This window comes from Heterocephalus glaber, unplaced genomic scaffold, assembly GCF_053883595.1.
Source record: "Heterocephalus glaber isolate CG9 unplaced genomic scaffold, H.glaber_assembly_v1.0 deba00000347, whole genome shotgun sequence".
NCBI classification, from domain to species: Eukaryota; Metazoa; Chordata; class Mammalia; order Rodentia; family Bathyergidae; genus Heterocephalus; species Heterocephalus glaber.
Window position 1 is genome coordinate 11,367,487 of NW_028258143.1, and position 25,292 is coordinate 11,392,778.

At 36.7% G+C, this 25,292-nt stretch overlaps 1 protein-coding gene across 3 annotated transcripts in view; it reads left to right on the plus strand.

Annotated features, from left to right (window-relative positions):
* The window catches only part of Dars1 (aspartyl-tRNA synthetase 1), a 71,475-nt gene extending 59,117 nt beyond the window's left edge, over positions 1–12,358 (plus strand). For 2 of the 3 annotated variants that reach the window (XM_004836117.4, XM_021237056.2), the window contains 5 exons: positions 2,106–2,148; positions 3,622–3,702; positions 5,020–5,131; positions 5,309–5,380; positions 11,508–12,358. In XM_004836117.4, the coding sequence (XP_004836174.1) occupies positions 2,106–2,148; positions 3,622–3,702; positions 5,020–5,131; positions 5,309–5,380; positions 11,508–11,599 (400 nt within the window). In that variant the 3' untranslated portion in view covers positions 11,600–12,358. The remainder of the gene's footprint in view (positions 1–2,105; positions 2,149–3,621; positions 3,703–5,019; positions 5,132–5,308; positions 5,381–11,507) is intronic. The other variant, XM_013076929.3, reaches the window with a different exon arrangement.
* Positions 12,359–25,292: the final 12,934 nt, after the last annotated feature.

Here is a 25,292-nt window from a genome sequence, read left to right on the forward strand (position 1 = left end):
CTATTTTTCCATTTTTTGCCCCCCTTACTTAGGACCCTTAAAGAGTATAAGGAGTTTTGCCTGTGATTTTTATCTTCTGATATATTACTTCTCTTTAAATCAGTGATTTAGAGAAGGTAGAATACAGTCTAAATCTTTCTCCACTTAAGATTAGAACATAACAATGATTTGATATGTAATATTATGTTGTTTAAATCCAGATCATACAATTTAGAATTTTGATACAAATTATGTGGCCTAATAAATACTAAAAATTATCAATGGGTTAAGTCATCAAACAATAAACATGCATATGGGAGGGAAAGGAAATAATTACTTTTAAAGAGTTTCTTTGGTTTTTGGTTTTTGGTTTTGTTTTGTTTGTAGCACTAGGGATTAAACTCAGGGACTTTGCACTGAGCTACATCCCCAGCCTCCTTTTTCTTTTTCTTTTTTTTGGTTGTTGTTTGTTTTTGTTTCATTTTGACACTGTATTGCTGAAATGATCAGGTTGGGCTCCAATTTGTGACCCACCTGCCTCAGCCTTCCATAGTGCTGGGATTACAGGCATGTGCCAGCATACCTAGCTCATTTTTTAGGATAGATATATCTACTTATCAAGACTCATTATTTATTTGTTAAGGAAAAAAATGTGATTTTTTTTGGTGCATCTCCTACATTGTTGGGTGACATTTTAAGGCAAACTATCACTTTTATAATTACTTTAAATTGGGCAGTTTTGGTTTTTGTTGTTGTTTTGAGACGGGTATTGCTCTGTAGTTTAGACTATCCTTGAACTCACTGTGTAGCCCAGGCTGGCCTTGAATTTGTGGTGATCCTCCTGCCTCACCCTCCTGAGTACTGGGATTACAGGCGTGCACCACCACACCCGACTATGGGCAATATTTTCTGAAGTATTTTGGAAATTGTTCATGTATAAAATAGAGGTTAAAGAAATTTAACATAACTGTGTAAACACCATTGCATTTTAAAAACTTAGAAATACTGATTTTTGTATTACAAACCTTTAATAAAAAGTACAGGATGGGGACTGTTTAATGGCAAGACTAGCCCATGTTGGCCTAATGAACTTTTATTAAAAGTAATTGTAGGGCCAGGGATTTAGCTCAGTGATTCCAGTGCCTGCTGTGCAAGCTCAAGGTCCCAATCCCGGTACCAAAAAAAAAAAGAAGGGATTTAGCTCTGTGGTGCCTCCAATGGCCTGGAAAGCACAAGGTCCTGAGTTTGATCCCCAGTACCAAAAAAAAACAAAACAAACAAATAAAAAAAAGTAATTGTAGGAGGGCCAGGGATTTAGCTCAGTGGTGCCCCCATCTGCTTTCCAAGCGCAAGGTCCTGAGTTCAATCCCCGGTACCAAAAAAAAAAAAAAGTAATTGTAGGGAATTATTTCATCCATGATATTTCTGAATCAATGAATCACTAAATTCTGTTTGGTTTTAATTAAATATTGGAGCAGTTCATGTAAGTGCTCATCGTAGCAGCTTCACTCATAAGTGGTTTTCTCTACTACTTGTCTTTTTTTTCCCCCTGTACTGGGATTGAACCCAGGGCCTTCACACCCTATGTCCTCTGCCATTTTTTATATTTTATTTTGAGACAGGGTCTTGCTAAATTGCCCAGGATTTGCAATTGATCCTCCTGCTTCATCTTCTCAGAGTGCTAGGATTACAGGTATGCATCACCATGCCCAGCTAGTACTTTCCTTTTGAAAAAGGAGCAGAAGAGACAACTACTATACATCTTTTGACTTTTTTTTTAAGATAAGGTCTCACTCTCTAGTCCAGGATAGCCTCAACTCTGAATCCTTCTGCCTTGGTCACCTGAGTATTGGGATTATAGGCACGTGTGACTCCAGTTTGGAGCCAAATTTTTTATCTTTTTTGAATTTCAAATAGTAGAGGTAGCCAGGCATGGTGGTACATGCCTGTAATCCTAGCATCCCAGAGGCTGAAGCAGGAGGAGTGCCCTGAGTTCAAGGCCAACCTGTTCTACACAGCAAGAACCTGTCTCAAAACAAACAAAAGAAGAATAGTAGGTGTGCTTTATTAACACTTTTCAGTAGTTGCTTGATCTTCAAACACCTGACTTCGTGTTTCTTTTTCAGTACACCAAATGAAAAACTGTTGGGTCGTTTGGTAAAGGAAAAGGTAGGACTATTTTATATATAATGGATTTCTTTCTCTGTATCTGAAGTATACACTGGTAGAAAAATTGCAGAGGACTCTAGGAATCTTCCAGAATAAATAAAAAGATTTTTTTTTTTTAACTTTCAGAAAAATGAAAAAATATTTAGACAGGCTCTGCCCAGTTTGATTGGCTCAGTGTTTTATATTTTTACTAAGTTATATTGCAGTGTCTGTAAAAGTGATACGAATTTCAAATTGTCAGGTTAGGTAGAAAAAACCTGAGATTATTTGTAATTTTTTTTTTTCTTACGGGACAGAGATCAAACTCAGGACCTTGCACTTGAGAGGCAGGCACGGTGCCATTGAGCTAAATCCCTGGCCCAATATTTGTAATTATTTTTAGAATGTCCTCCCTGAGTACCCTTGCTGTCTCATGAGACTTGAAAATGAATGAGCATCCTTTCAACTATTTTACTAAAATACCGAAGAAGATAAAATTTAAACTTGGTATCTAAATTAAGACAATGTTATAAAATGAAAACGTCCTTCAGCTCTTCCTGCTGGTTGCACTTGAAATGGTTAAATTCACTAGAGTTCATTTCTGAAACCATACAATAATGTGTTGAAGTTACACCTTTAAGATGCTGAGTCAGCAGAGCTTCACAAAGTATTCTAACAAAAATGTCATAATTTCATGTTACTATTATTCCTTCCTTTTCAAATATTTTTCATTTGGAAACTACCAAGCTTTATAAACTAAAAAATTTTTTTAATTATTGGGAAAATCCTGGATTTTTTGAAGATTAATATTATAAACGATACCAGTCTTTCTCAAAGTATTCTATGGATTTAACATAGTTTCTGTAAAACTGAAAAATTTTTTGGATATTTAGAAAAATAGTTTATATAATACATTGAAAGACTAGATGACCTAGTATAATAAAGGAAAAAATAAAAATTGAAACTGTTTATTACAGCATAATTTATGATAGAGAAGAAATTGGAAGGAGATTACATGTCCAAAAGAGTACAGAAATAAATGAATATTTGAGCATAATTGAGTAGTAAACAGCTTCCAAAAACTAGATCCTGGGGGCCAGGGATTTAGCTTAGTGGTTCCGTTGCCTGCCTTGCAAGTACAAGGTCCAGAGTTTGATCTTCAGTACCAAAAAAAAGAAAACTAGATACTGGAAGAATTTATAACATCATGACAAAATGCTGTAAGATATACATGTTACTTGAAAAAAGCAGTTTATATTCATTGTATATAATATAGTAATTTTGCAGAACAAAGATTTATGTATTTTAAAGTTACTTTAAAAATTAACCTTTTTATTTTCAAAAAACAATTTTTTTTTTTCAAAAATGTTTTAATTGGACCGGGGATTTAGCTCAGTGGTTCCGCCACCTGCCTTGCAAGCGCGAGGTCCTGAGTTCGATCCCCGGTACCAAAAAAAAAAAAAAAAGTTTTAATTGCATTTATTCTTTTTATAGTATGATACAGATTTTTATATTCTTGATAAATATCCGTTGGCTGTAAGACCTTTCTATACTATGCCTGACCCAAGAAATCCTGTAAGTACTTTGGTTTTAAATAACATGTTTGGGGGAAGAAGGAAAACTATTGTCATTATGTCAAATTGTATAGTGGGAGTAATGATTGTCATTAATAATTTACAATTTCAGTAGACACTTTGTTACACATAGTACTCCTGGTATCTGCCACTGCAAGTCAAAATGATATTGTGAAGTTTGAATATTTAGCAAATTAGTCCTAAAAACCTATACTGAATGTCATTTTCCTGGGTCATTTTTCTGAAGATTCAGAAGAAAGAAAGAATGTGTGTTACTAGATTTGCAAACTTTAACAAATCATTTTAGTAACCTTGAACTGGAAATTCACATTGTATTTTAGGAGTTAATCATCTAAATAATGTCTTAGGATTTTTTACTGTTTTTCCTTTGCAGTGGTTTCCATACTTTTAACGTACATTAGAATCACCTGTGGGGCATTTTAAAACACAGACTGGGAAGCCCCAGCCAAAGAGTTTCTGATTATGTACTTGGTCTTGGGTGGAGCCTGATAATCTGTATTTCTAGCAAATTCCCAGGTAATACTAAGACTACTGGTCTAGGAGAGAATTACTGTTTTTTGAAAGGCTGAGGGAAGTAAGTTAAAACTTACGTTATCAGAAGGGTTAAGAATTGGTAAATTGGTTTCCAGTTTACTTTCCTAAAACTAAGAGAAATTTTTTAATTTAAAAATACAGAATAAGTGTTGATAATTTTAGTTTCAAAAGTAACTAAAATCATATTATACCTTAAAACATTTCAGATAATAAAGTGAAATAAAACTCAGCACTTCTTAACTCTGGGTGTAGTGTTCTAAGTTGTTACTGGGAAATATGGAAGGAAGAGATCACAAAATCTGATACAGGCAAGAAGAAATTACTCAACTCTCAGTAGTTCTACTTTAGAGAAACAAATTATGTTCTTTAAAGAAGGTTGTGTTAAGTGGGATATAGTGCCACATGCCAGGTTCCACCTGGGCGAGTTAGAGAGATCCTCCCAGGCTCAAAATAAAAAATAAAAATGGAGCCAGGGATTTAGTTCAGTGGTTCTGCCGCCTGCCTTGCAAATGCAAGGACCCAAGTTCGATCCCCAGTACCAAAAAATAAAAAATAAAAATGTCTGGGGATGTAGCTTAGTCTACAGGCCCTGGGTTTAGTCCCCTCCCACCACATACATACATATATACATATGTACATGTTGCATTGTAGGAAAACATAGACTTGCTTTTCATGCAGTATAGATTTTTTTTCACATATTTTAATAATGGAGAAAGGATGATAGCAATTGAAAAGTGGTGTTTTTGTTTTGTTTTTCCTGCAGAAACAGTCTAACTCTTATGATATGTTCATGAGAGGAGAAGAAATATTATCAGGAGCTCAAAGAATACATGATCCTCAGTTGCTAACAGAAAGAGCCTTACATCATGGAATTGGTAAATAAATACATATTTAGGAAAATGTATATTCTGAAAATAATACATTGTAAATGTGTTAAAGATTTCTCAGCTTTTTTGGTTTTTTTAATCTTCTTTGAATACTAGTAGCTTTTGTGGGTTTTGATTTTAAGCTTAAATAAGATGATAAAATGTTTTTTGTTGTTGTTCTTGTAGATTTGGAGAAAATTAAGGCTTATATCGATTCCTTCCGCTTTGGAGCCCCTCCGCATGCTGGTGGAGGCATTGGTAATATTCTGTTATTGCTTACAAATAAGTCTACAAGTGCCAAGTGTAATGCAAATTTGAATCATAAGAATTTTTTTTTTTGGTACTGGAGATCGAACTCAGGACCTTGCACTTGTGAGGCAGGTCTTGGAACCACTGAGGTAAATCCCCGGCCCAATCATAAGAATTTTTAAAGTGGCCGGCCAAGGATTTAGATCAGTGGCACTGCACCACCCTGGCAAGCACAAAGTCCTGAGTTTGATTCACGGTACCTACCAAAAAAAGAGAGTTTTTAAAATGAATTATGACTGAGTGAAAATACAATTTCCAAAGTACAAAATGAATAGCTAATTTGTATGTTCTAAAATATTACTATAGAACTAAAGGTAAAGCTCAGCATTAGAGCACTTATGTGGCATATGCATGAAGCTCTGGGTTCAATCCCCAGCCCTACAGAAATATTTATATGTTTGTTTTTCTGATAAGGTTCTTATTTTTTCTCTTAATAGTTTAGAAGACTTTTTTTTTTTTTTTTGGTACCAGGGATCAAACTCGGGACCTTACACTTGTGAGGCAGGTGCCAGAACCACTGAGCTAAATCCCCGGCCCAAGCCTTTTTTTTTTTTGTACCAGAGATCAAACTCAGAACCTTGCTCTTTGGAGGCAGGTGCCGGAACCACTGAGCTAAATCCCTGGCCCCCAGTATCTAGTTTTTGGAAGCTGGTTACTATTCAATCATGCTCAAATATTCATTTATTTCTGTACTCTTTTGGACATGTAATCTCTTTCCAATTTCTTCTCTATCATAAATTATGCTGTAATAAACAGTTTTGATTTTTATTTTTTTCCTTCATTATTCTAGGTCATCTAGTCTTTCAATGTATTATATAAACTATTTTTCTAAATATCCAAAAAAATCTTTTCAGTTTTACAGAAACTATGTTAAATCTGTAGAGTACTTTGAGAAAGACTGATATCATTTATAATATTAATCTTCAAAAAACCCAGGATTTTCCCAATAATTAAAAAAAAATTTTAGTTTATACAGCTTGGTAGTTTCCAAATGAAAAATATATTTGAAAGGGAAGGAATAATAGTAACATGAAATTATGACATTTTTGTTTAGAATACTTTGTGACAGATTTAATTAAAAAGAAATCAGTTACATTTCAACTTCAAACATTTTTGCTAAAACTAGAGATTAAAAAAGAGAGATTAACTAGAGATTAAAAACTAGAGATTTAAAAGTTGAGTATCTTCTGTTCTCTCTCCAGCCATGAGTACACTCAGATTAACCCAAATTAAAGTTGTGCCTCAAAATTAGCCTAATTTGTTTATTAAAGTATAACATTTTACTGACTTAGGACTTAGAAGAAGCTCTCAGGGCAAAATTGTCATGGCATTAGATTTGCCAATGATTTCTTGGACATGACATGAAAGGCACAGACAAAATAATTAAAAGTAGCTGAATTGGACTTCTAAAAATTTTACAGTGTTGGGCATCAAAAGACAGTTAGTTATGCACAAGGCTCTGGGTCTTAGTCCCACCACCACCACCCCCCCTCCAAAAAACTAAGAAGCCAGCCACTGCGGGACATTACCTGTCATCCCCGCTTCTTGGTAGACAGAGGCAAGAAGATAATGAATTTGAGGCCAATTTGGGCAACATAGTGATATCTCATATCCAGAAGCAAAGACTGTTATTGGGCGAGGAATGTAGCTCAGTGGGACAGTGCTAGGATTCTTCCCCAGCACTGAAAAAAAGGAAAAGGGAGAAAAAGAGATAATTATCAATAAAATAAAAAGGCAACCCACATAATAGAAGCAGGTGTTTGCAACTCATATGTCATAAGAGATGGCTGTCCTGAGTATATATAGAGATCCACTAAAACTCCACAATTTTAAAAACCCAAACAACTCAGGGCCTGAATAGATATTTCTCCCAGATGGGTCAATAAGCACATGGAAAGATGTTCAACATCTTCAGTTATTAGGGAAATACAAATAAAAACTACAGTAACATACTACTTCACACCCATTAGGATAGTTACTATTTTTTTTTAAAGTGAATAAGTGAGCCGGGGATTTAGCTCAGTGGTTTCACCACCTGCTGTGCAAGTGCAAGGACCCGAATTCTATCCCCAGTACCAAAAAAAATAAAAAAATTTTTAAAATTAAAAAAATAAAAAGTGAATAAGTATTGCCAATAATGCAGACATACTAGAACTCTTTTATATTTTTGGTAGAAATGTGAATTGGCAGAGTCTCTATGGAAAACAGAATGGTGGTTCTTCAAAAAATTAAAAACATAATTACCATATGATCCACAATTTCCACTTCTGTGAATATACCCAAAACAACTGAAAATGGAGTCTCAAAAAATATTTATGCATGCCGGGGATTTAGTTCAGTGGTTCTGGCGCCTGCCTCGAAAGCACAAGGTCCCGAGTTCAATCCCTGGTACCAAAAAAAAATTTTTTAAATAAATAAAAATAAAAACAGGGCCGGGGATTTAGCTCAGTGATTTCACTGCCTGCTCCACAAGCGCAAGGACCTGAGTTTGATCCCCGGTAGCAAAAAATAAAATAAAATAAATTTAAAAAGGAGGGCCGGGGATTTAGCTCAGCAGTTTCACTGCCTGCTACGCAAGCGCAAGGACCCGAGTTCGATTTCCGGTACCCCCCAAAAAATTTAAAAATTAAAGATAGAGATGTAGCTCAGTGGTATGATAAAACACTTATCTAGCATTAGCAAGGCCCTAGGATCAATCCAATGAAACAGACTAGAGCCCAAAAATGAATCTGTTCTATTTACATTCAATTGACTTTCAACACACAATTGGGAAAAGACAATCTCTTCAATAAATGGTGTTGGAAAAACTGGAAATCAAAGCACAGAAGAATGGGGCTGGGGATTTACCTCAGTGATTCTGGTGCCTGCCTCACAAGCACAAGTTCCCAAGTTTGATCCCCAGTACCAAAAAAAAACAAACAAAAAAAAAACAAAGCACAAAAGAATGAAATTCAATCCTTATTTCATAACATAAATCAACTTAAAGTGAATCAAATATTTACACATTAGAGCTAAAACTATAAAACTGCTAGAAGAAAATATCAGGAAAAAGCTCCTTGACATCTCTTTGAGCAAAAGCCAAGGCAACAAAAGCAAAAATAGGCGATGAGACAATCAAACTAAGAAGCTTTTGTTTAACAAAGAAACCAACACAGTGAAGAGAATTTGCAAGCCGTACATCTGGTAAGGTGCTAATATCCAAAATATAAAAGGAACCTAAACAACTCTGTAGCAAGGAAATAACCCAACTAAGTAGGCAGAGGACCCAAATAGATATTTCTCAAAAGAAGACATACAAATGGCCAAACAGATACTGTATGAAAAATACTTAACTAATCATGTAGGAAGTGCAAATTAAAATCACAATGAGATAATCTCCTCACAACTACTACAATGTCTATCATCAAAAAAAGCAAACCATAGATATTCATAGGCTGGGGATGTAGCCCAGTGATAGACACTTGCCTAATATACATAAGCCCCTGGGTTGGACCCCCAACACCACAAAAATTATAAAAGTACTGACGATGTGGAGAAAAGGGCACCTTTGTATACAGTTGATGGGTGGGTGTATTGGTATAGTATTTTAAAAATTAAAGATAGAACTACCATATACTATAGTCCAGCAGTCCTGCTGCTGGCTACAGATATCCAAAGGAAATGAAATAAGTATGTTGAAGAGACATCTGCACTCCTGTGTTCATCACAGCATTATTCACAATAGCCGAGGGCCAGAGATTTAGCTCAGCAGCATAGCACCTACCTGGCAAGCGTGAGGTCCTGAGTTTTATTCGGTACAAAAAAAAAACCCACAATAGCCAAGATATGTTATCTGTCTAAGAGTCTGTTGACAGATGAATGGATAAAGAAAATGTGAGGTAGGGCCAAGGATTTAGCTCAGTGGTTTTGCCGCAAGCGCAAGGACCTGAGTTCATCCCTAGTACCAAAAAAAAAAAAAATGTGAGGTAGGTAGATAGGTATACAGATGGATGTATTAGATACCTAGATCCAGGAATATAGATATACGTAATAGATAAGTAGTATTCAGTCTTACAAAAAAAGGAAATCCTGTCATTTATAGCAACATGGATTAATCTAGTACATTATCCTAAGTAAATTAAGCCAGGCACAGAAAAAAAAAAGTACTGCATGATCTCACTTATGTGTGGTATGTAAAATTTTGAACTCCTAGAAGCAGAGAGTAGAATGGTTGGTGTCAGGGGCTGGAGATGGAGAGGACAGAATGCGGAGATGTCCAAGGGATACAGAGTTTCAGTTAAGAGTAGGTTCTGGAGAGGTATTATACAGCATGATGAGTACTGTTAGTAAAAATGTAATAGAGGGCCGGGGATTTAGCTCAGTGGCTCCACTGCCTGCCTTGCAAGCACAAGGTCCCGAGTTTGATCCCCGGTACCAAAAGAAATGTAGTACATACTTGAAAATTGCTGATAGATTTTAAATATTCTCACCACAAAAAAATAAGTATGTAAGATTATAGGTTTTTTTAGCTTTAATTGTTTCCCAGTGTATGGTATATGTAAAAATGTCACATTGTACACTAAATATGTCAATTTTTATCAGTTATACCTCAGTAAAGTTGGAAATATATATATGAATAACTAAACAACACTAGTAAAGATGCTAGGTTTTCCCAAGTGTGGTGGTTCATGCCTGTAATCTCAGCGTTCAGGAGAAGTAGGATCTTGAGTTCAAGGCCAGCCTAGCCTAGACTTGCCCCCCCCCTTCAAAAAAAGAATAATTTTTTTAAAGTTATAAAGATGGAAGGTGGTGATGTTTCACAACATTAAGTATATTTAATGCCACTGAACTGTACACTTAAAAATTACTAAGATGGTGTATTTTATGTTATGTGCATTTTAACACAATAAAAAAAATTGAAGGAAAAAAGGCATGGCACATACTTTTAATCCCATTTATTAGGGAGGCTGAGGTGGGAGGATTGCAAGTTTGAGGCTAGCCTAGACTATACACAGTGAGACCTTATCTCAAAACTTGAAAAGAAAAGAAGACGCTGAACAGTTTGTATTTATCTTGCCACAGAAAACCCTTGTTTCTGGTTTTTAGCTTATCTTTGCAAAGATGATGTTTGCATATATAAAAGAAAATTTTCAGAAAATATTTTTACATGAATATATAGCATGTGATGTAAACCATTCAGTACCTTGTGTTTTTATGAAATATATTTTGTAACTTTTTCACTATCAAAAAAATCTTCATTCTTTTAAAATCTATGTAGAGTTCATTGAAAGGATACAAAAGTCTTGTTAATCAGCTTCATATCCGTGGACTTGTAGGCCATTACCAGCCTTTTCTCATTACAACAGTGCTACATTAATATATAGTTTAAATTTTAATGGGAAGTTTAGGGCGATTTTCTCTCAGAGTATTCAGTAATGTGTATTTTTTGTTGTTGTTTGGTACCGGGAATTGAACTCAGGACCTTGCGCTGTGAGGCAGGCACAGCACCACTGAGCTAAATCACAGGCCTATATTTTATTTTGAGACCAAGACTCAAACTTAAGTCACCAAGTTGCCCAGGCTGAATTTGAACTTGGAATCTTCCTCCCTCAGCCTCCCAGAGTGCTGGAATTATAGGCATGCACTACCATACCTGACTAAGAGAAAATTTCTATTGCTATTTTTTAATAAAAGACATCTGCAGGTGAAAATTGGAGCTACACATAGTGGCTATTGATAAACTTTATTGAACAAATTTATAGCTCTCATAGTCATTGTCTGGATTATGTAGTCTGAATCTTGTGTCATTTGAACATGGAAGCTTATATAGTGGTTTTTTTTATCGTTTAGATCATTTTATTGTTTTGTTCATTTATATAGGTTGTTGTAGTTCACATTTCAGCCTCATGCCACTTAATAATATCTCATTTAGTCCTTCCCACATTTAGCAGCATTTCTTAGACAAATACAAAATAATAAAAGCTATTTTCTTTCTAACCAGGAAAATTATTTTGTTGAACAATGATATAATATTAGAAGTTCTAAGATACGGAGAGTTTTTCAGAAAAGGAATTAATGACCATATTTGTTTTCCCAGGGTTGGAACGAGTGACTATGCTGTTTTTGGGATTGCATAATGTGCGTCAGACCTCAATGTTCCCTCGTGACCCCAAACGACTCACTCCTTAAAGCTGTGCTTTTTACTCTTTCCAGTAATCTATTGATCTGGCTGTTTTCCTTAGGTACTTAAAATATGCAGCAGAATAAATGTCTTATCTAAAGTGCCACTATTATTTTTTAATTCAGTCAATATAGGTTAATTTACAAGAGATTTTTTATAACTTCAAGGATGCTTCAGAAAGAAATGCTTGACCATTTTAATGAGAAGTTCATATGGTTACAGGGCCAGAGATTTAGCTCAGTGGCACCAGGCCTCAAGCACAAGGTCCTGAGTTTGATCTCTGGTAACCGAAAAAAAAAAAAAAGTTGTTCATATGCTTACATTAAAAATTTATATTACATTACTACCATAAATGTTAACAAGAATTTTAAACAGTTAAAATTATGCAGATTTTTTTCTGTGTTACGGTTGCCACAGAATTAATATCTTAAATTTTCAATATTTGAACTGACTTTTTAAACTTTTAACATTGAAATAACAATTGGAGGGTCGGAGATTTAGCTCAGTGGTTTCGCCGCCTACTGCGCAAGCGCAAGGACCCAAGTCTGATCCCCGGTACCAAAAAAAAACAATTGGAGAAGTACCCAAGATTTTAACAACTATCTAATTGGCAACTTGTGGAAAATTAAACAAATAGTATCAATTCTTTAAACTTATACCAAAAAATCATGTAAAACAAGTGAAAATACTTACTAGAAAATATTCAAAATAATATTGTATTAAATTGTTACATTCTAAACTTGAATTTCAATAAAATTTTAAAACTAGTTTGTGTTTGTGTAACTTTGTGGCAATATGGGGGTTTGCTTCAGTTCGGTGTACTGGGGTATGAACCTAGGTCCTTCACACTAGCTACATCCCTAGCCATTCTTTAAAATTTTTTATTTAGAGACAAGGACTTGCTGAGTTGCCGAGTCTATACTTGACTTTCGATCCTCCTGCCTCAAGCCTTCCAGAGTACTGGGATTACAGGCATGGCCCACCATGCCCACCTGCAGTCTGATTTTTTTATTTATTTATTTTCGAGACAAGGGTCTCACTATGAAGTTCAGGTTGGCCTTGAACTCACTAGCCCAGGTGGACCTCAAACTTGTGATGATCCTCCTGCCTCAGTCTCCCAAGAGCTGGTATTACAGGCATGCGCCACCCTGCAATCTGATTTTACAACTGGTTTGTGGCATTTATGCTTTGGAAAAAGAAAAACTACACAGCTGTTTTAGGTAAATGCCTAAAAACAAATGAAAACATAAAATGTATTCATATCAAAATATAAGTTTAAATGGGAATGAAGAGAGCTTTTAAAGCTAACATCTTGCTTTGGTTAATAGAGTTCATTTCATATGGAATATTGCAGAATTTCTTGATTGTTTCTTAATTGGTATTAGTATTTAGTGAATGTCACTAAAATACACTCCTATCTTCCCCACCAAAAAGATATTTCTGTGTAAGATTTACAATTAGAAATGCTTCCTTCTATATTACATATATCGATGCTAATGATAATCTTACAGTAAAAAGCAACACAACAATGTAATGTAGATATTTTCTTTAAAAAAAAATATGCAGAAAAGCAAGAGGGCCATAAAAGGCAGTTATCCCTGGACCATAAACACCTGCCTAACATTTTCAGAAATTAAAGGGGACATTGGTATTTTACCTTCTAGATTGTGTTTTCTTTGAAAGTAGAAACTCAGTGTTTCTATCTTTCATATCCCACTGGATTCTTTAGTAGGCAGGCACCTAGAAGTGTTGCATGAATTTAGTTCACATCAAAAATAAAATGAACTGCTGGGCCGGAGATTTAGCTCAGTGGTTCCACTGCCTGCCTTGCAAGTGCAAGGTCCTGAGTTCGATCCCTGATACCAAAAATAAAAAATAAAATGAGCTGCTGTATTGTCAACTTTTTGTTGCTATGGGACCAAATAGCCAACACAACTTCACGGAGGAAGGGTTTGTTTTTGTTCATGGTTTCAGGGGATTCAGTCCACTGTTGGCTGGCTCCAAAGCAAAAATATAATGGGGCATAAGGGCATGATGGAACAATGTCCTTCATAGCCAGGAAGCAGAGCAGGGGAAAAGTGCCAGAGAGAGAGAAACCCTTCAAAGGCACACCCCAGTAACTGGACCCCACCTCCTGAAGGCACATTCCAGTGGTGAGCATCGGATTAATCCACGGTCCAGTTGTCTCTCTCTCAGTCTCAATCTAGTCAAATCAACCTAACCATCAAAACTGCTACCTGCTGGGTATGATGGCGCATGCCTATAATCCGAGCAGTCAGGAGGCTGAGGCAGGAGGATCACTGGGAGTTCAGGGCCATCCTGGGCTACATAGTGAGTTCAAGGTCAGCCTGAACTACATAGACTCTGTCTCGAAAAAAAACAAAAAAAAAACTGCTACCCATCTTTTTTACACTGATTCCCAGGCCCTAAAATAGGACCATAATAATGGTCCTAGCACTGTTCTCAATTTCATATAATGTAAATTCTTTCAAATTAAATAGTTCATAAAATCTTAGAATGATAGTCTTTTGATTTATGAAGTATTTCATACATGCCAACTACATCACAGCATGATAAAATGAACACTTGTCTGTACCACCCAGCTTTATCAAATTATAACTCACTTGCTTCAAATATTTTATTTTTTAAAGGGAAAAGAAATGATGGATAGTTATGACTTTCTATGGACTCATCTACCTCATGGCTTTCTATGTACTCTCCTACCCTACCTTATGAATTGAATTTTTTTTGTTTTGTTCTTCCAGTACAGGGCATTGAACCCAGGGCATTTGTACTAGGCTATTTCCCTAGCTCTTTAAAAAAAAAAAAAAATTTGAGATGGGGACTCACTAAGTCACCAAGTTGCCTAAGCTGGGTTCTTGCAATCCTCCTGCTTCATCCTACCACAGAATTGGGATAACAGGTATGCAGTGCCACATCTGACTCCTAAATGATTTTTTTTTTTGGTACCGGGGATCGAACTCAGGACCTTGCACTTAAGAGGCAGGTGGTGGAACCACTGAGCTAAATCCCCAGCCCCCTACCTGATTCTTAATATTTGCTTATTGCAAATATTATTTATTAAATATTTAATTTTAAATATTTCTAAAGTATCAAGATTAAAGTGACAAACTCTTTAGGTTTTTTTTTTTTTTAGGTACTGGGGATCGAACTTGTGCTTGCGCAGCAGGCGTTGAAACCACTGAGCTAAATCCCCGGCCCCTTTGGTTTTCAATAATAGATGCACTTTACCAGGATAATGGAGATTTATTTGTTAAAGATTTCTGTTAAAAATGACTTGAGTTTTTCTGTATTAGCTGTGATTTTTTTTTTTAGCTCTGAGTATAGTCGGCTACAATAATAGAAATTCTTGATACTGTTTTTCTGGAGTACTGCTTTTGATCACTAAATTCAATTTGCCATTTTTGTTTTTTAAAAAACAGGACTGTGATGTAGCTCAGTGATAGGTCATTTGTGTAGAGCACTAGGTTTACTTTTTCCAACACTGAAGAAAAGAATATTTAACTTTGAGTATATACAGTAATAGTCACTGATGTTAGGTGTACAGATTGATCTATTTTGGTAATTTTATAATCAGGTAACTATCATAATCGAGCTATAAATCATTTCCAATGCTCAAAAATGTTATTTAGTGCATGTTTATATTCAGTAAACAGTACTGCCAACCAAAGATTGACTTTTGTCTTTTCTAAAATTGCATATAAATGGAACAGTTTTGTGTTTGACTTCTTCCATTAAGCATAACTTTTTTGAGATTCATCTATATTGTTACATGTGTTAATAGTGTGGGATTTTTTATTGAATATTTCATAGAATTGATATGTCAAAATTTATTCATCTGTTCACATCATGGATATCTGAGTAAGCTTCCCAGTTTTAATCTATTATGAATAATGCTGCTATGACCATTTGTAGTCTTTCTATAGGTGTATTTTCATTTCTTTAGAGCAGATTACTAGGTTATTATGGTTTGGACCTTAAATGTCCCCGAAAGATCATGTGTTGAAGGCTTTATCCCCTATGTAGCAGTGTATAGAAATGGGACCTTTGGGAGGTGTTTGGATCATGAGGGTGACCTCATCCATGAGTTAATTATCTATGGATTCATAGCTTAATGGGATCGGGGGAGGGGTGTTATAAAAGTAACCTCTTCTGACAGGGGAAGGGGATGTTACCAGAACTTCTGCAGTGAGTTCTGGTCTCCTGCGAGACACGGCAGCACACGGCGAATTACAGGAAAGGTAGAAAAATGAGACTGAGAAGAAGCTGAGCTTTGGGTCTGATCAGTGCTGCTCTGGGCAGCAAAGACGAAAGCTCCCAGCTTACCGCACCTTTTATTCAGTACATCGGGAGAAACAAATGTAACAAATGACTTGCAGAGAGTTCAGTAGTTCACATTGGGATAAACAAGGTGTAACGGAAGGCTTGCAGAGAGTTCAGTACATCTCCGGCAAACAAGATGTTAATCAGTCCAAGAACAATGAGGAATTGAACAGATGTTTGTTCTCCCAGGATGTTTCTTGTCCTGGAGAATCACAGCATCACTGGATCACTGAAGTCTCAGTTGTGACCGGAGGCCAAACTGGAGTTATTCTGTAGCTGGGCTGTAGGCAAGAGAACTGGACTAACCAAATGATTTTTCCCTAGAATTATGTAGCATTGCTCCCAACATCTGCTTTCCAGACAACATAAGATAAATAGCTGTACTCCCCCATGTGCTCACCGTCATGAAAACAAAACAAAAAGTAACAATGGACCCATTTTATAATGGACTGAAACGTCTGTAACCGTGAGCCAAAGTAAATATTACCTTCTTTAGGTTGATTTCCCTAGGTAACAGTGATGAAAAGTTGACTAACAGACTGGGGATGTAGCTCAGTGGTGCCGTGCCTGCCTTGCAAGCACAAGTTCCTGAGTTTGATCCCTGGTACCAAAAAAAAAAAGAGAGAAAAGAAAGCTAACACCCTAGGATTGAAATGTATGGGCTGTATGATTCCTTTCCTCTCTTGATCCATTTATGCTGCTGTAGTAAAATGCTGTAGGTTAGGTAGTTTATAAAGAAAAAAAATTTAGTTGGGCATGTAGCTTAGTGGTTTAGTGAGTACTTGCCTAACATGTGCAAGGCCCTGGGTCTGATTCCCAGCATCATTAAAAAAAACAAAAAATAAATGTATTTCTCACAGGTGTCTCATGAGGGTCCTGGTTTTTCCTCAGATGGCTACATCCTCAAGACAGGACAAATTTTGTGTTCTTACAGAAAAGAGCCTAAGCTAGTTTTCTCTAGTTCTTTTATAAGGCAGTGACTTTTTCATGAGGACAGAGCTCTCTCAATCACTTCCCAAAAGACCCCACCTCTTCATGCCACCATAATGGGAACTAAGACTCAACATAAATATTGAAGGGGACATGTATTCAAACCACAGCATGTCTGCTTAAATATATAAAATATTGCCATTTGGTTTTCCAAAGTAGTTGTACCATTTTGTATTCTCAATAATGGTGAAAAGGAATATGAGTTGTTCTACATCACCAACACATGGGAATAGCTATTCTAGTGGTTATATAAAGATATCTCGCCGTGGCTTTCATTGATATTCCGAAGTGATTAATGATTTTGAACATCTTTTCACGTGCTTATTGGCCATTTGCATATCTCCTTTGGTGAAGTGTCTTCATATATTTTATACATTTTTTTAAATTAGGTTTTAAAATTAGTTTGCTCCCTGTAAACACATCTTAATTTTTTTTTAACTTCCCCTCCCCCACCTCCATCTCTTTGGCCTTGTTTATAAAATGCCCTTCAAAGAGCAAGCATTTTTAATTTTATAGTTCCTTTTTTTATGATCTGTTTTAGAAATGTCTACCTACCCCTGTGTCACAAATATTTTCTCCCATAAGTTTAGCAGGTTTAGGGCCAGGGATTTAGCTCAGTGGTTTTGCCGCCTGCTGCACAAGCACAAGGATTCAAGTTCGATCCCGGTACCACAAAAAAAAAAAAAAAAAAAAAAAAAAAAAGTTTAGCAGGTTTAGCTCTTATGCTTAAGGTCCATTGAATTTTTTTATTTTCTATCCCCCATTAACTTTATTGGTACATTTTTGGTATAAAATACAGTTGCACTTATCATTGGGATCTTGTACCATTATATGAGTATCTTGGTTCTTATTTTTCACCTTCCCTTGCCCTTCCTTCACCTCCTCCACCCTTCCCTATTTACAAAGACTTTGTTTCCATTTTTTTCCTTTTTTTCCTTTCCCCAACCCCTCCCAATTCCCCTGCTCTTTTAGACCTTTTCTTCCTGTTACACAATATCAGTTATACATTTTTTAAATTACAATATTAAGATCTAGAAGACTGGTAGAAAGTGGCAGAGAAGTAGTCAGAGCCTTATCTACCTGGTGCCCAACTCCCTTTTCTCACCTCTACTAAACAAAGTAAAAAGAAACTCAGGGAATCACCCCGCTGCAGACAGGCAGGTCTGCCCACGCTCTACCGAGGTCCTGAGTCACAAGGAAGATGCCGAATCACCCCGCTGCAGACAGGCAGGTGTGCACATGCTCTACCGAGGTCCCGAGTCCCGCGGCAGACGCCGAATCACCCCGCTGCAGACAGGCAGCCACCTGGTTCCACACTACAAACACACAGAGGACACCAGACCACCAGACCACAGTACTGAGTCCCACTGCTCCCAGACCAGAGGTAGGGGCTTTTGGGCCACCTTCTGTCCCGCCGCTCCTGGCCCAGAGGAAGGGGCTTCTGAGCCACCATCCCACTGCTCCTGGTCCAGAGGAAGGGGCTTCCTGGCCACCATCCCTCCTGCTGCTCCCAGCCCACAGCAAAGGGCTTTTGGGCCACCAGCCCTACCGCTGCTCCCGGCCCCTGTCCCACCTCTCCCAGCTCAGAGGAAGTAATTCATGCAGGCGCTAACCGCCCCCTGCCCCAGTCGAAATGAGAAAACAAGTCTCAAAACCAGACTTCCAGATCACCTACAGCAACCCCAAAAGGAAATGAGATGGAACGCTCTGATACTCAACCACCTGGACCCACTGAACTGGCAACAAAAGGGGATCTGGAAAAAATGAAATCAGAAATAATTTCTCAGATAACAGGAGAAATTGTGCCCCTAGTGCAAGACATGATTAATAAATCTAGAGAGGAGCTCAGAAACATGATGGAATCCCAACATAGGAAACAAACAGAATCCGTAAAACAGGTGCAAATAGATTTACAGGACATGAAAAACTCCATTGAAAGTCTACACAGCAGAATGAGCCAATGTGAGGACAGAATTTCAGATATAGAAGATAAGATTGCAATTAGTGACCAGGAAAAGAAAAATTGCTTCAAAATTATAAGGGAACATGAGAAATCAATCCAGCAGCTTCTAGATGATGCAAAGAATAACATAAGACTGATTGGACTCAATGAAGAAACAGGAGACAGTGGAGATGAAATAAAAAAACTCTTCACAGAAATAATGGCAGAAAACTTCCCAAGCATGGGAAAAGAGCTTGACATACAGATAAGTGAGGCATATAGGACTCCAAATAGCCTTGATCAAAAAAATTCTACACATAGGCATATAATTGTTAAGATTCCAGAAACTCAACAGAAGAACAAAGTTCTACAAGCAGTTAGAGAAAAGAAACAAATCACATACAAAGGAAAGCCCATCAGAATCACAACAGACTTCTCAACACAAACCATCAAGGCAAGAAGAGCTTGGAGTGACATATTCCAAGCCCTAAAAGAAAACAGCCTGCAACCCAGATTGATGTACCCTGCAAAACTATCTTTCAAAATGGATGGAGAAATAAGATACTTTCATGACAAAGAGCACCTTAGGAACTTCGTGAATACCAAACCAGCACTCCAAAGAATTTTACACAATATCCTAGGAACAGACATTGAGGATCACAACCCCAGGAAGCAAAGCAGAAAGAACCCATCTGGCATGACAAGAAATTAAATTTAAAGGGGGAGAACCCAACAAAAAGAAAAAGTCATAGCAATGACAAGTCAGTATGTTTCAGTTATAACTATCAATGTTAATGGTCTCAATTCACCAATCAAAAGAAATGGACTGGCAGAATGGGTCAAGAAGGAAAATCCAACAATATGCTGCATACAAGAAACACACTTCATTCAAAAGGAAACTCATAGACTGAAAGTTAAAGGGTGGAAAACAATATTCCATGTGACAGGAACCCGAAAAAAAGCAGGAGTAGCTATCCTCTTTGCAGATCAAGTAGATTTCAAACCAACACTGATTAAGAGAGACAAAGAAGGACACTACATCCTTCTAAAGGGAAGAATCCAAGAGGAAGAGATGACAATCATAAATATCCATGCACCAAACACTAGTCCGCTGAACTATATAAAACAAATACAGACATGAAAAGTCATATATGCACTAACACAATTGTAGTGGGGGACCTCAATACCCCACTGTCACAAATAGATACATCAACTAGACAAAAAATAAGTAATGAAATACTAGAACTCAATCGAACTCTTGAACAAATGAACTTAACATGTTTACAGAGTCTTCCACCCCACAAAATCAGAATACACATTCTTCTCAGCTGCACATGGGTCATTCTCCAAAATAGACCACATTCTCACACATAGAACATGTTTAAGTAAGTGCCAAGGAATTGAAGTTATCCCCTGTATATTATCAGACCATAGTGTGATGAAATTGGAGATCCATAGCAAAAGAAACTCAAAAAATTTCATAAACACATGGAAATTGAACAACACACTTCTGAATAACCAGTGGGTCACAGAGGAAATTAAAGAAGAAATCAGACAGTTCCTTCAATTAAATGACAATGACAATACAACATATCGGAATCTGTGGGACACAATGAAAGCAGTCTTACGAGGGAAATTCATAGCAGTGAAACGCATATTAGGAAAACAGAACGAGCCCAATTAAACAACCTGATGCTGAACCTCAAGCTTCTAGAAAAAGAAGAGCAGGACAACCCCAAAGCTCATACAAGGGAGGAAATTATAAAGATCAGAGAAGAAATCAATGCAATGGAGACTAAGAGAATGATACAAAAAATCAATGAAGCCAAGAGTTGGTTCTTCGAAAGAATCAACAAAATTGACAAACCCTTAGCCAACCTTGTCAGAAAAAGGAAAGAAAAGGCCCAAATCCATGCAATTAGGAATGAAAAGGGTGAAATTACAACAGACCCAGCAGAAATCCAGAGGATCATCAATACCTGCTTCCAGAACCTATACACCAATAAGATGGACAACACAAAAGAAATGGACAGATTCCTAGATACATATGAATTACCAAAGTTGAATGAAGAAGACCTAAAAATTCTGAACAACCCAATATCAACCAATGAAATTGAAAATGTAATTAAAAACTTATCAACTAAGAAAAGCCCAGGCCCTGATGGCTTCACTGCTGAATTCTACAAGACATTTAGAGAGGAACTGCTGCCACTACTGTTTAAACTCTTCAATGAAATTGAAAGGGAAGCAATACTCCCAGATTCATTCCTGGAAGCAAGCATCACCTTGATCCCCAAAGCAGAGAAAGACCCAACTGAGAAAGAGAACTATAGGCCAATCTCACTAATGAACATAGATGCAAAAATCCTTAATAAGATACTGGCAAACAGAATGCAGAAGATCATCAAGAAGATCATACACCCTGATCAAGTGGAATTCATCCCAGGGATGCAGGGATGGTTCAATATACACAAATCAATCAGTGTAATACACTATATCAGTATAGCCAAGGACAAAAACCATATGATTATCTCCATAGATGCAGAAAAAGCATTTGACAAAATCCAACATGCATTTATGATAAAAACCCAACAAAAAATTGGAATAGATGGTCTCTCCCTCAAACTGATAGAAGCCATCTATGAAAAACCAACAGCCAATCTCATACTAACTGGTCAAAAACTGAAACCCTTCACACTAAAATCAGGAACAAGACAAGGATGTCCACTATCACCACTCTTGTTCAATATAGTTCTGGAAACAGCCACAGCAATTAGACAAGAGAAAGAAATAAAAGGAATAAAGATAGGTAATGAAGAAGTCAAATTGTCATTATTTGCAGATGACGTGATACTCTATATAGAAGACCCCAAGAATTCCACCAAAAGTCTTCTAGACTTAATAACCAAATTCAGTCAAGTAGCTGGTTACAAGGTCAACACACAAAAATCAATAGCTTTCCTCTACACCAATGACAGACTCACTGAGAGAAAAATAGGGCAAATAATTCCTTTCACAATAGCAGCCAAAAAACTGAAATACCTAGGAATCATCCTAACAAAAGAAATCAAAGACCTCTTCTCTGAAAACTATGGCAGTCTTGAAAGAGAGATTGAAGATGATATCAGAAAATGATCAGACATCCCCTGCTCCTGGGTAGGAAGGATTAATATAGTGAAAATGGCTATACTTCCAAAACTGCTATATAGATTTAATGCAATTCCAATTGAGATCCCAGCAGCATACTTCATGGACCTTGAAAAAACAATCCAAAAATTCATTTGGAACAAGAAGAGACCAGAATAGCAAAAGCAATTCTAGGTAACGGAGACATGGCAGGGGGTATCACAATCCCCAACCTGCAACTATACTACAAAGCTACTGTGATAAAAACAGCATGGTACTGGCAAAGAAACAGACCTGAGGACCAGTGGAACAGATTAGAAGATTCAGAAACAATGCCAGACACACTCAGCCATCTCATCTTCAATGAAGGAGCCAAACACCTTCACTGGAGGAAAGATAGCCTCTTTAATAAATGGTGCTGGAAAAACTGGGCTTCAACTTGCCAAAGATTAAAACTAGACCTATATCTCTCACCATGCACTAAACTAAAATCAAAATGGATTAAAGATCTAAATATTAAAATAGAAACTCTGAACCAGTTGGAACATAGGTTAGGTAGAACCCTTGAAGACATCAGTGTAGGAAAAGATTTTATGAACAAAACCTCAGTTGCCCGTGAACTAGCACAAACAACCAACAAGTGGGATCTCTTCTTATTAAAAGGCTTCTGCACAGCAAGAGAAACCACCAGCAGTGTGAAGAGACAACCCACAATGTGGGAAAAAATCTTCACCTGCTCTTCCTCAGACAAAGGTCTACTATCTCGAATCTATAAAGAACTTAAAAAGATCAGACCTCCCAAATTTAAAGACCCAATCCGAAAATTGGCCTCTGAAATGAACAGACATTTCTCAAAGAAGTAGAAATAGCAAATAAATACATGAAAAAATGTTCAACATCACTGGTCATTGGAGAGATGCAAATGAAAACAACGCTGAGATTCCACTTCACTCCAGAAAGAATGGCTGCAATCATGAAATCAACCAATAACAAATGCTGGCGGGGCTGTGGAGAAAGAGGAACCCTGCTCCACTGCTCATAGGAATGTAGACTGGTGCAAGCACTGTGGAAATCAGTATGGAGATACCTCAGAGAACTAGGACTGGAAGTCCCATTTGACCCCACTATTCCACTGCTGGGGATCTTCCCCAAAGAATTAAAAGAATCATACCACAGTGATATATGTGCGCCTATGTTCATAGCAGCACAGTTTGTGCTAGCCAAAACTTGGAAACAGCCCAAATGCCCATCAACTGGAGACTGGATAAAGAAAATGTGGTTTTTAATAAAATGGAGTACTACTCAGCCATAAAAAATGAGAGATTAGAGACATTTATAGCTAAGTGGATGCACATTGAGGCAATACTCTTAAGTGAAATAAATAGGACACACATGGATAAATACCAAATAGTTTCTCTGGTGTGAGAAACTGAAAGTGTAAATAAGGACTAAATGTATAATAGGTCATGTGAAATAGGAAGAAAAGGGGCAAAGGGGAAGGAAGTGGGAGGGCTAGGGGAAAGGATAGAAGGGAATGGGATTAATATGAGAAAATGGAAAAATAGGAACAAAATCTTTGTAAATAGGGAGGAATGGAGGGGTTGAAGGGAGAGCTGGACAAGGGTGAAAAAGAACCAAGAGAGACTATGTAAAGGTGCAAATTTCCAATGATGAATGTCACTATATTGTATACCTAAAATGTACCAATGATTAGAATGAATAATTGATAATGTAAAATAGGAAGAAAAGGTCCAAAGGGGTAGGGGTAGTAGGAGGGGCAGGGGAAAGGAAAGAAGGGAAAGGAAAAATGATGAGAAATGGAAAAAATGGAAATAAAGTCTTTGTAAATAGGGGAGGGTGGAGGGCATGAAGGGAGGGCTAGGAATGGAGAAAAAAATAACCAAGATGCATTATGTAAAGGTACAATTCCCAATGAGAAATGTAATTGTGTTGTATACCTACAATGTACCAATAAAAGAATTTAATTTAAAAAAAAAGATCTAGGAGACATTACCAGATTTTACAGAATTTAAAGGGATATAGAAAGCATATTACAAAAATATGTTTTGAAATAAATTTGAAAACTTCTAAGAAGTAACTTGGAAGACAAATTAATGAAACTAACTCTGGAGGAAATATAAAATTTGAATAGCACCTATTAAAGAAAGTATATTCGTAGCTTGAAAACCTACCTATGTGACAACAGCAGGCTCATAAACATTTTAACTGATAAATTATATCAAACAATTAAAGCAGAAAAAAGAAGGAACACTTCTCCCCTCATTTTAGGAACTCAACATTGTGCTAATCCTAAAACTGGGTACAGATAATAGAAAAAAAAAAGTATGAACATAGATAGAAATTTGTTTAACAAACTTATTAGAAGTCAGATCTGGCAGGATGTAGAAAGTGATTTTGTTATAGTGATGGCAGTGTTGGTTCAGCATTGGAAGATCCACCCCCAAAAGTCATCATTTTAACAAAGGAAAGGAAAAAGCCATATGATCCTGTCACGAGTTGGAGAAAAAGCATTGGACTAAATTTTACAGCTGTTCATGGTAAAAGCTATCAGGAGACTAGAAGTAGAACAGAACCTTCTCAACAAATTAAAGACATGTACTCCATACTTCCAGTGAGAATGCCTTATATGAATGGAGAAGATACAATGCTTTCTCCTTAAGGTGGGGAACAAGGGCAGATATGCTTACTCTTTATCTGTCCATTAAACTTTGAAATCTAGTCCCCACCAAAATAGTCCGGCAATAAAATGTTACAACTAGGATAGGATTAGCATGGCAGAAGCAAAATCTTTTTATGTAGATGAAATGATCATCTACAGAGAAAATACTAAGAAATCTCTAGGAGCCCCTTGAACTTGTACTTGAATTTAGCAGGATTAGAAAACACAAGGTATATATAAAAATTCAGTTCTGTGTATATTTGCTATAAATAAAGAATTGGATATTGAAATTTAAGTTACGTAGGAGTACAAAGGACCTAGAAAAGTTAAAAACAAAAACAAAAACAGTGTTGGAAGACGTTTAGTACCTAATTTTAAGAATTCTTCTAAAGCTACAGTAATCAAGGCAGTGTTGGTGTAAGGAAAGACATATAGATCATTTGGATAAAACAGAGGATCTAGAAATAGAACCACACATATATGGTCCACTGAGTTTTGAAAGATTATTTAACATTAACATTTTATAGAATATGAACTCAATTCAAGAGCTGAGGAAGAGACAGTGTTTTCAGCAAACGGCACTAGAACACCTGGTATCCGTATATAGAAAATTAACCTC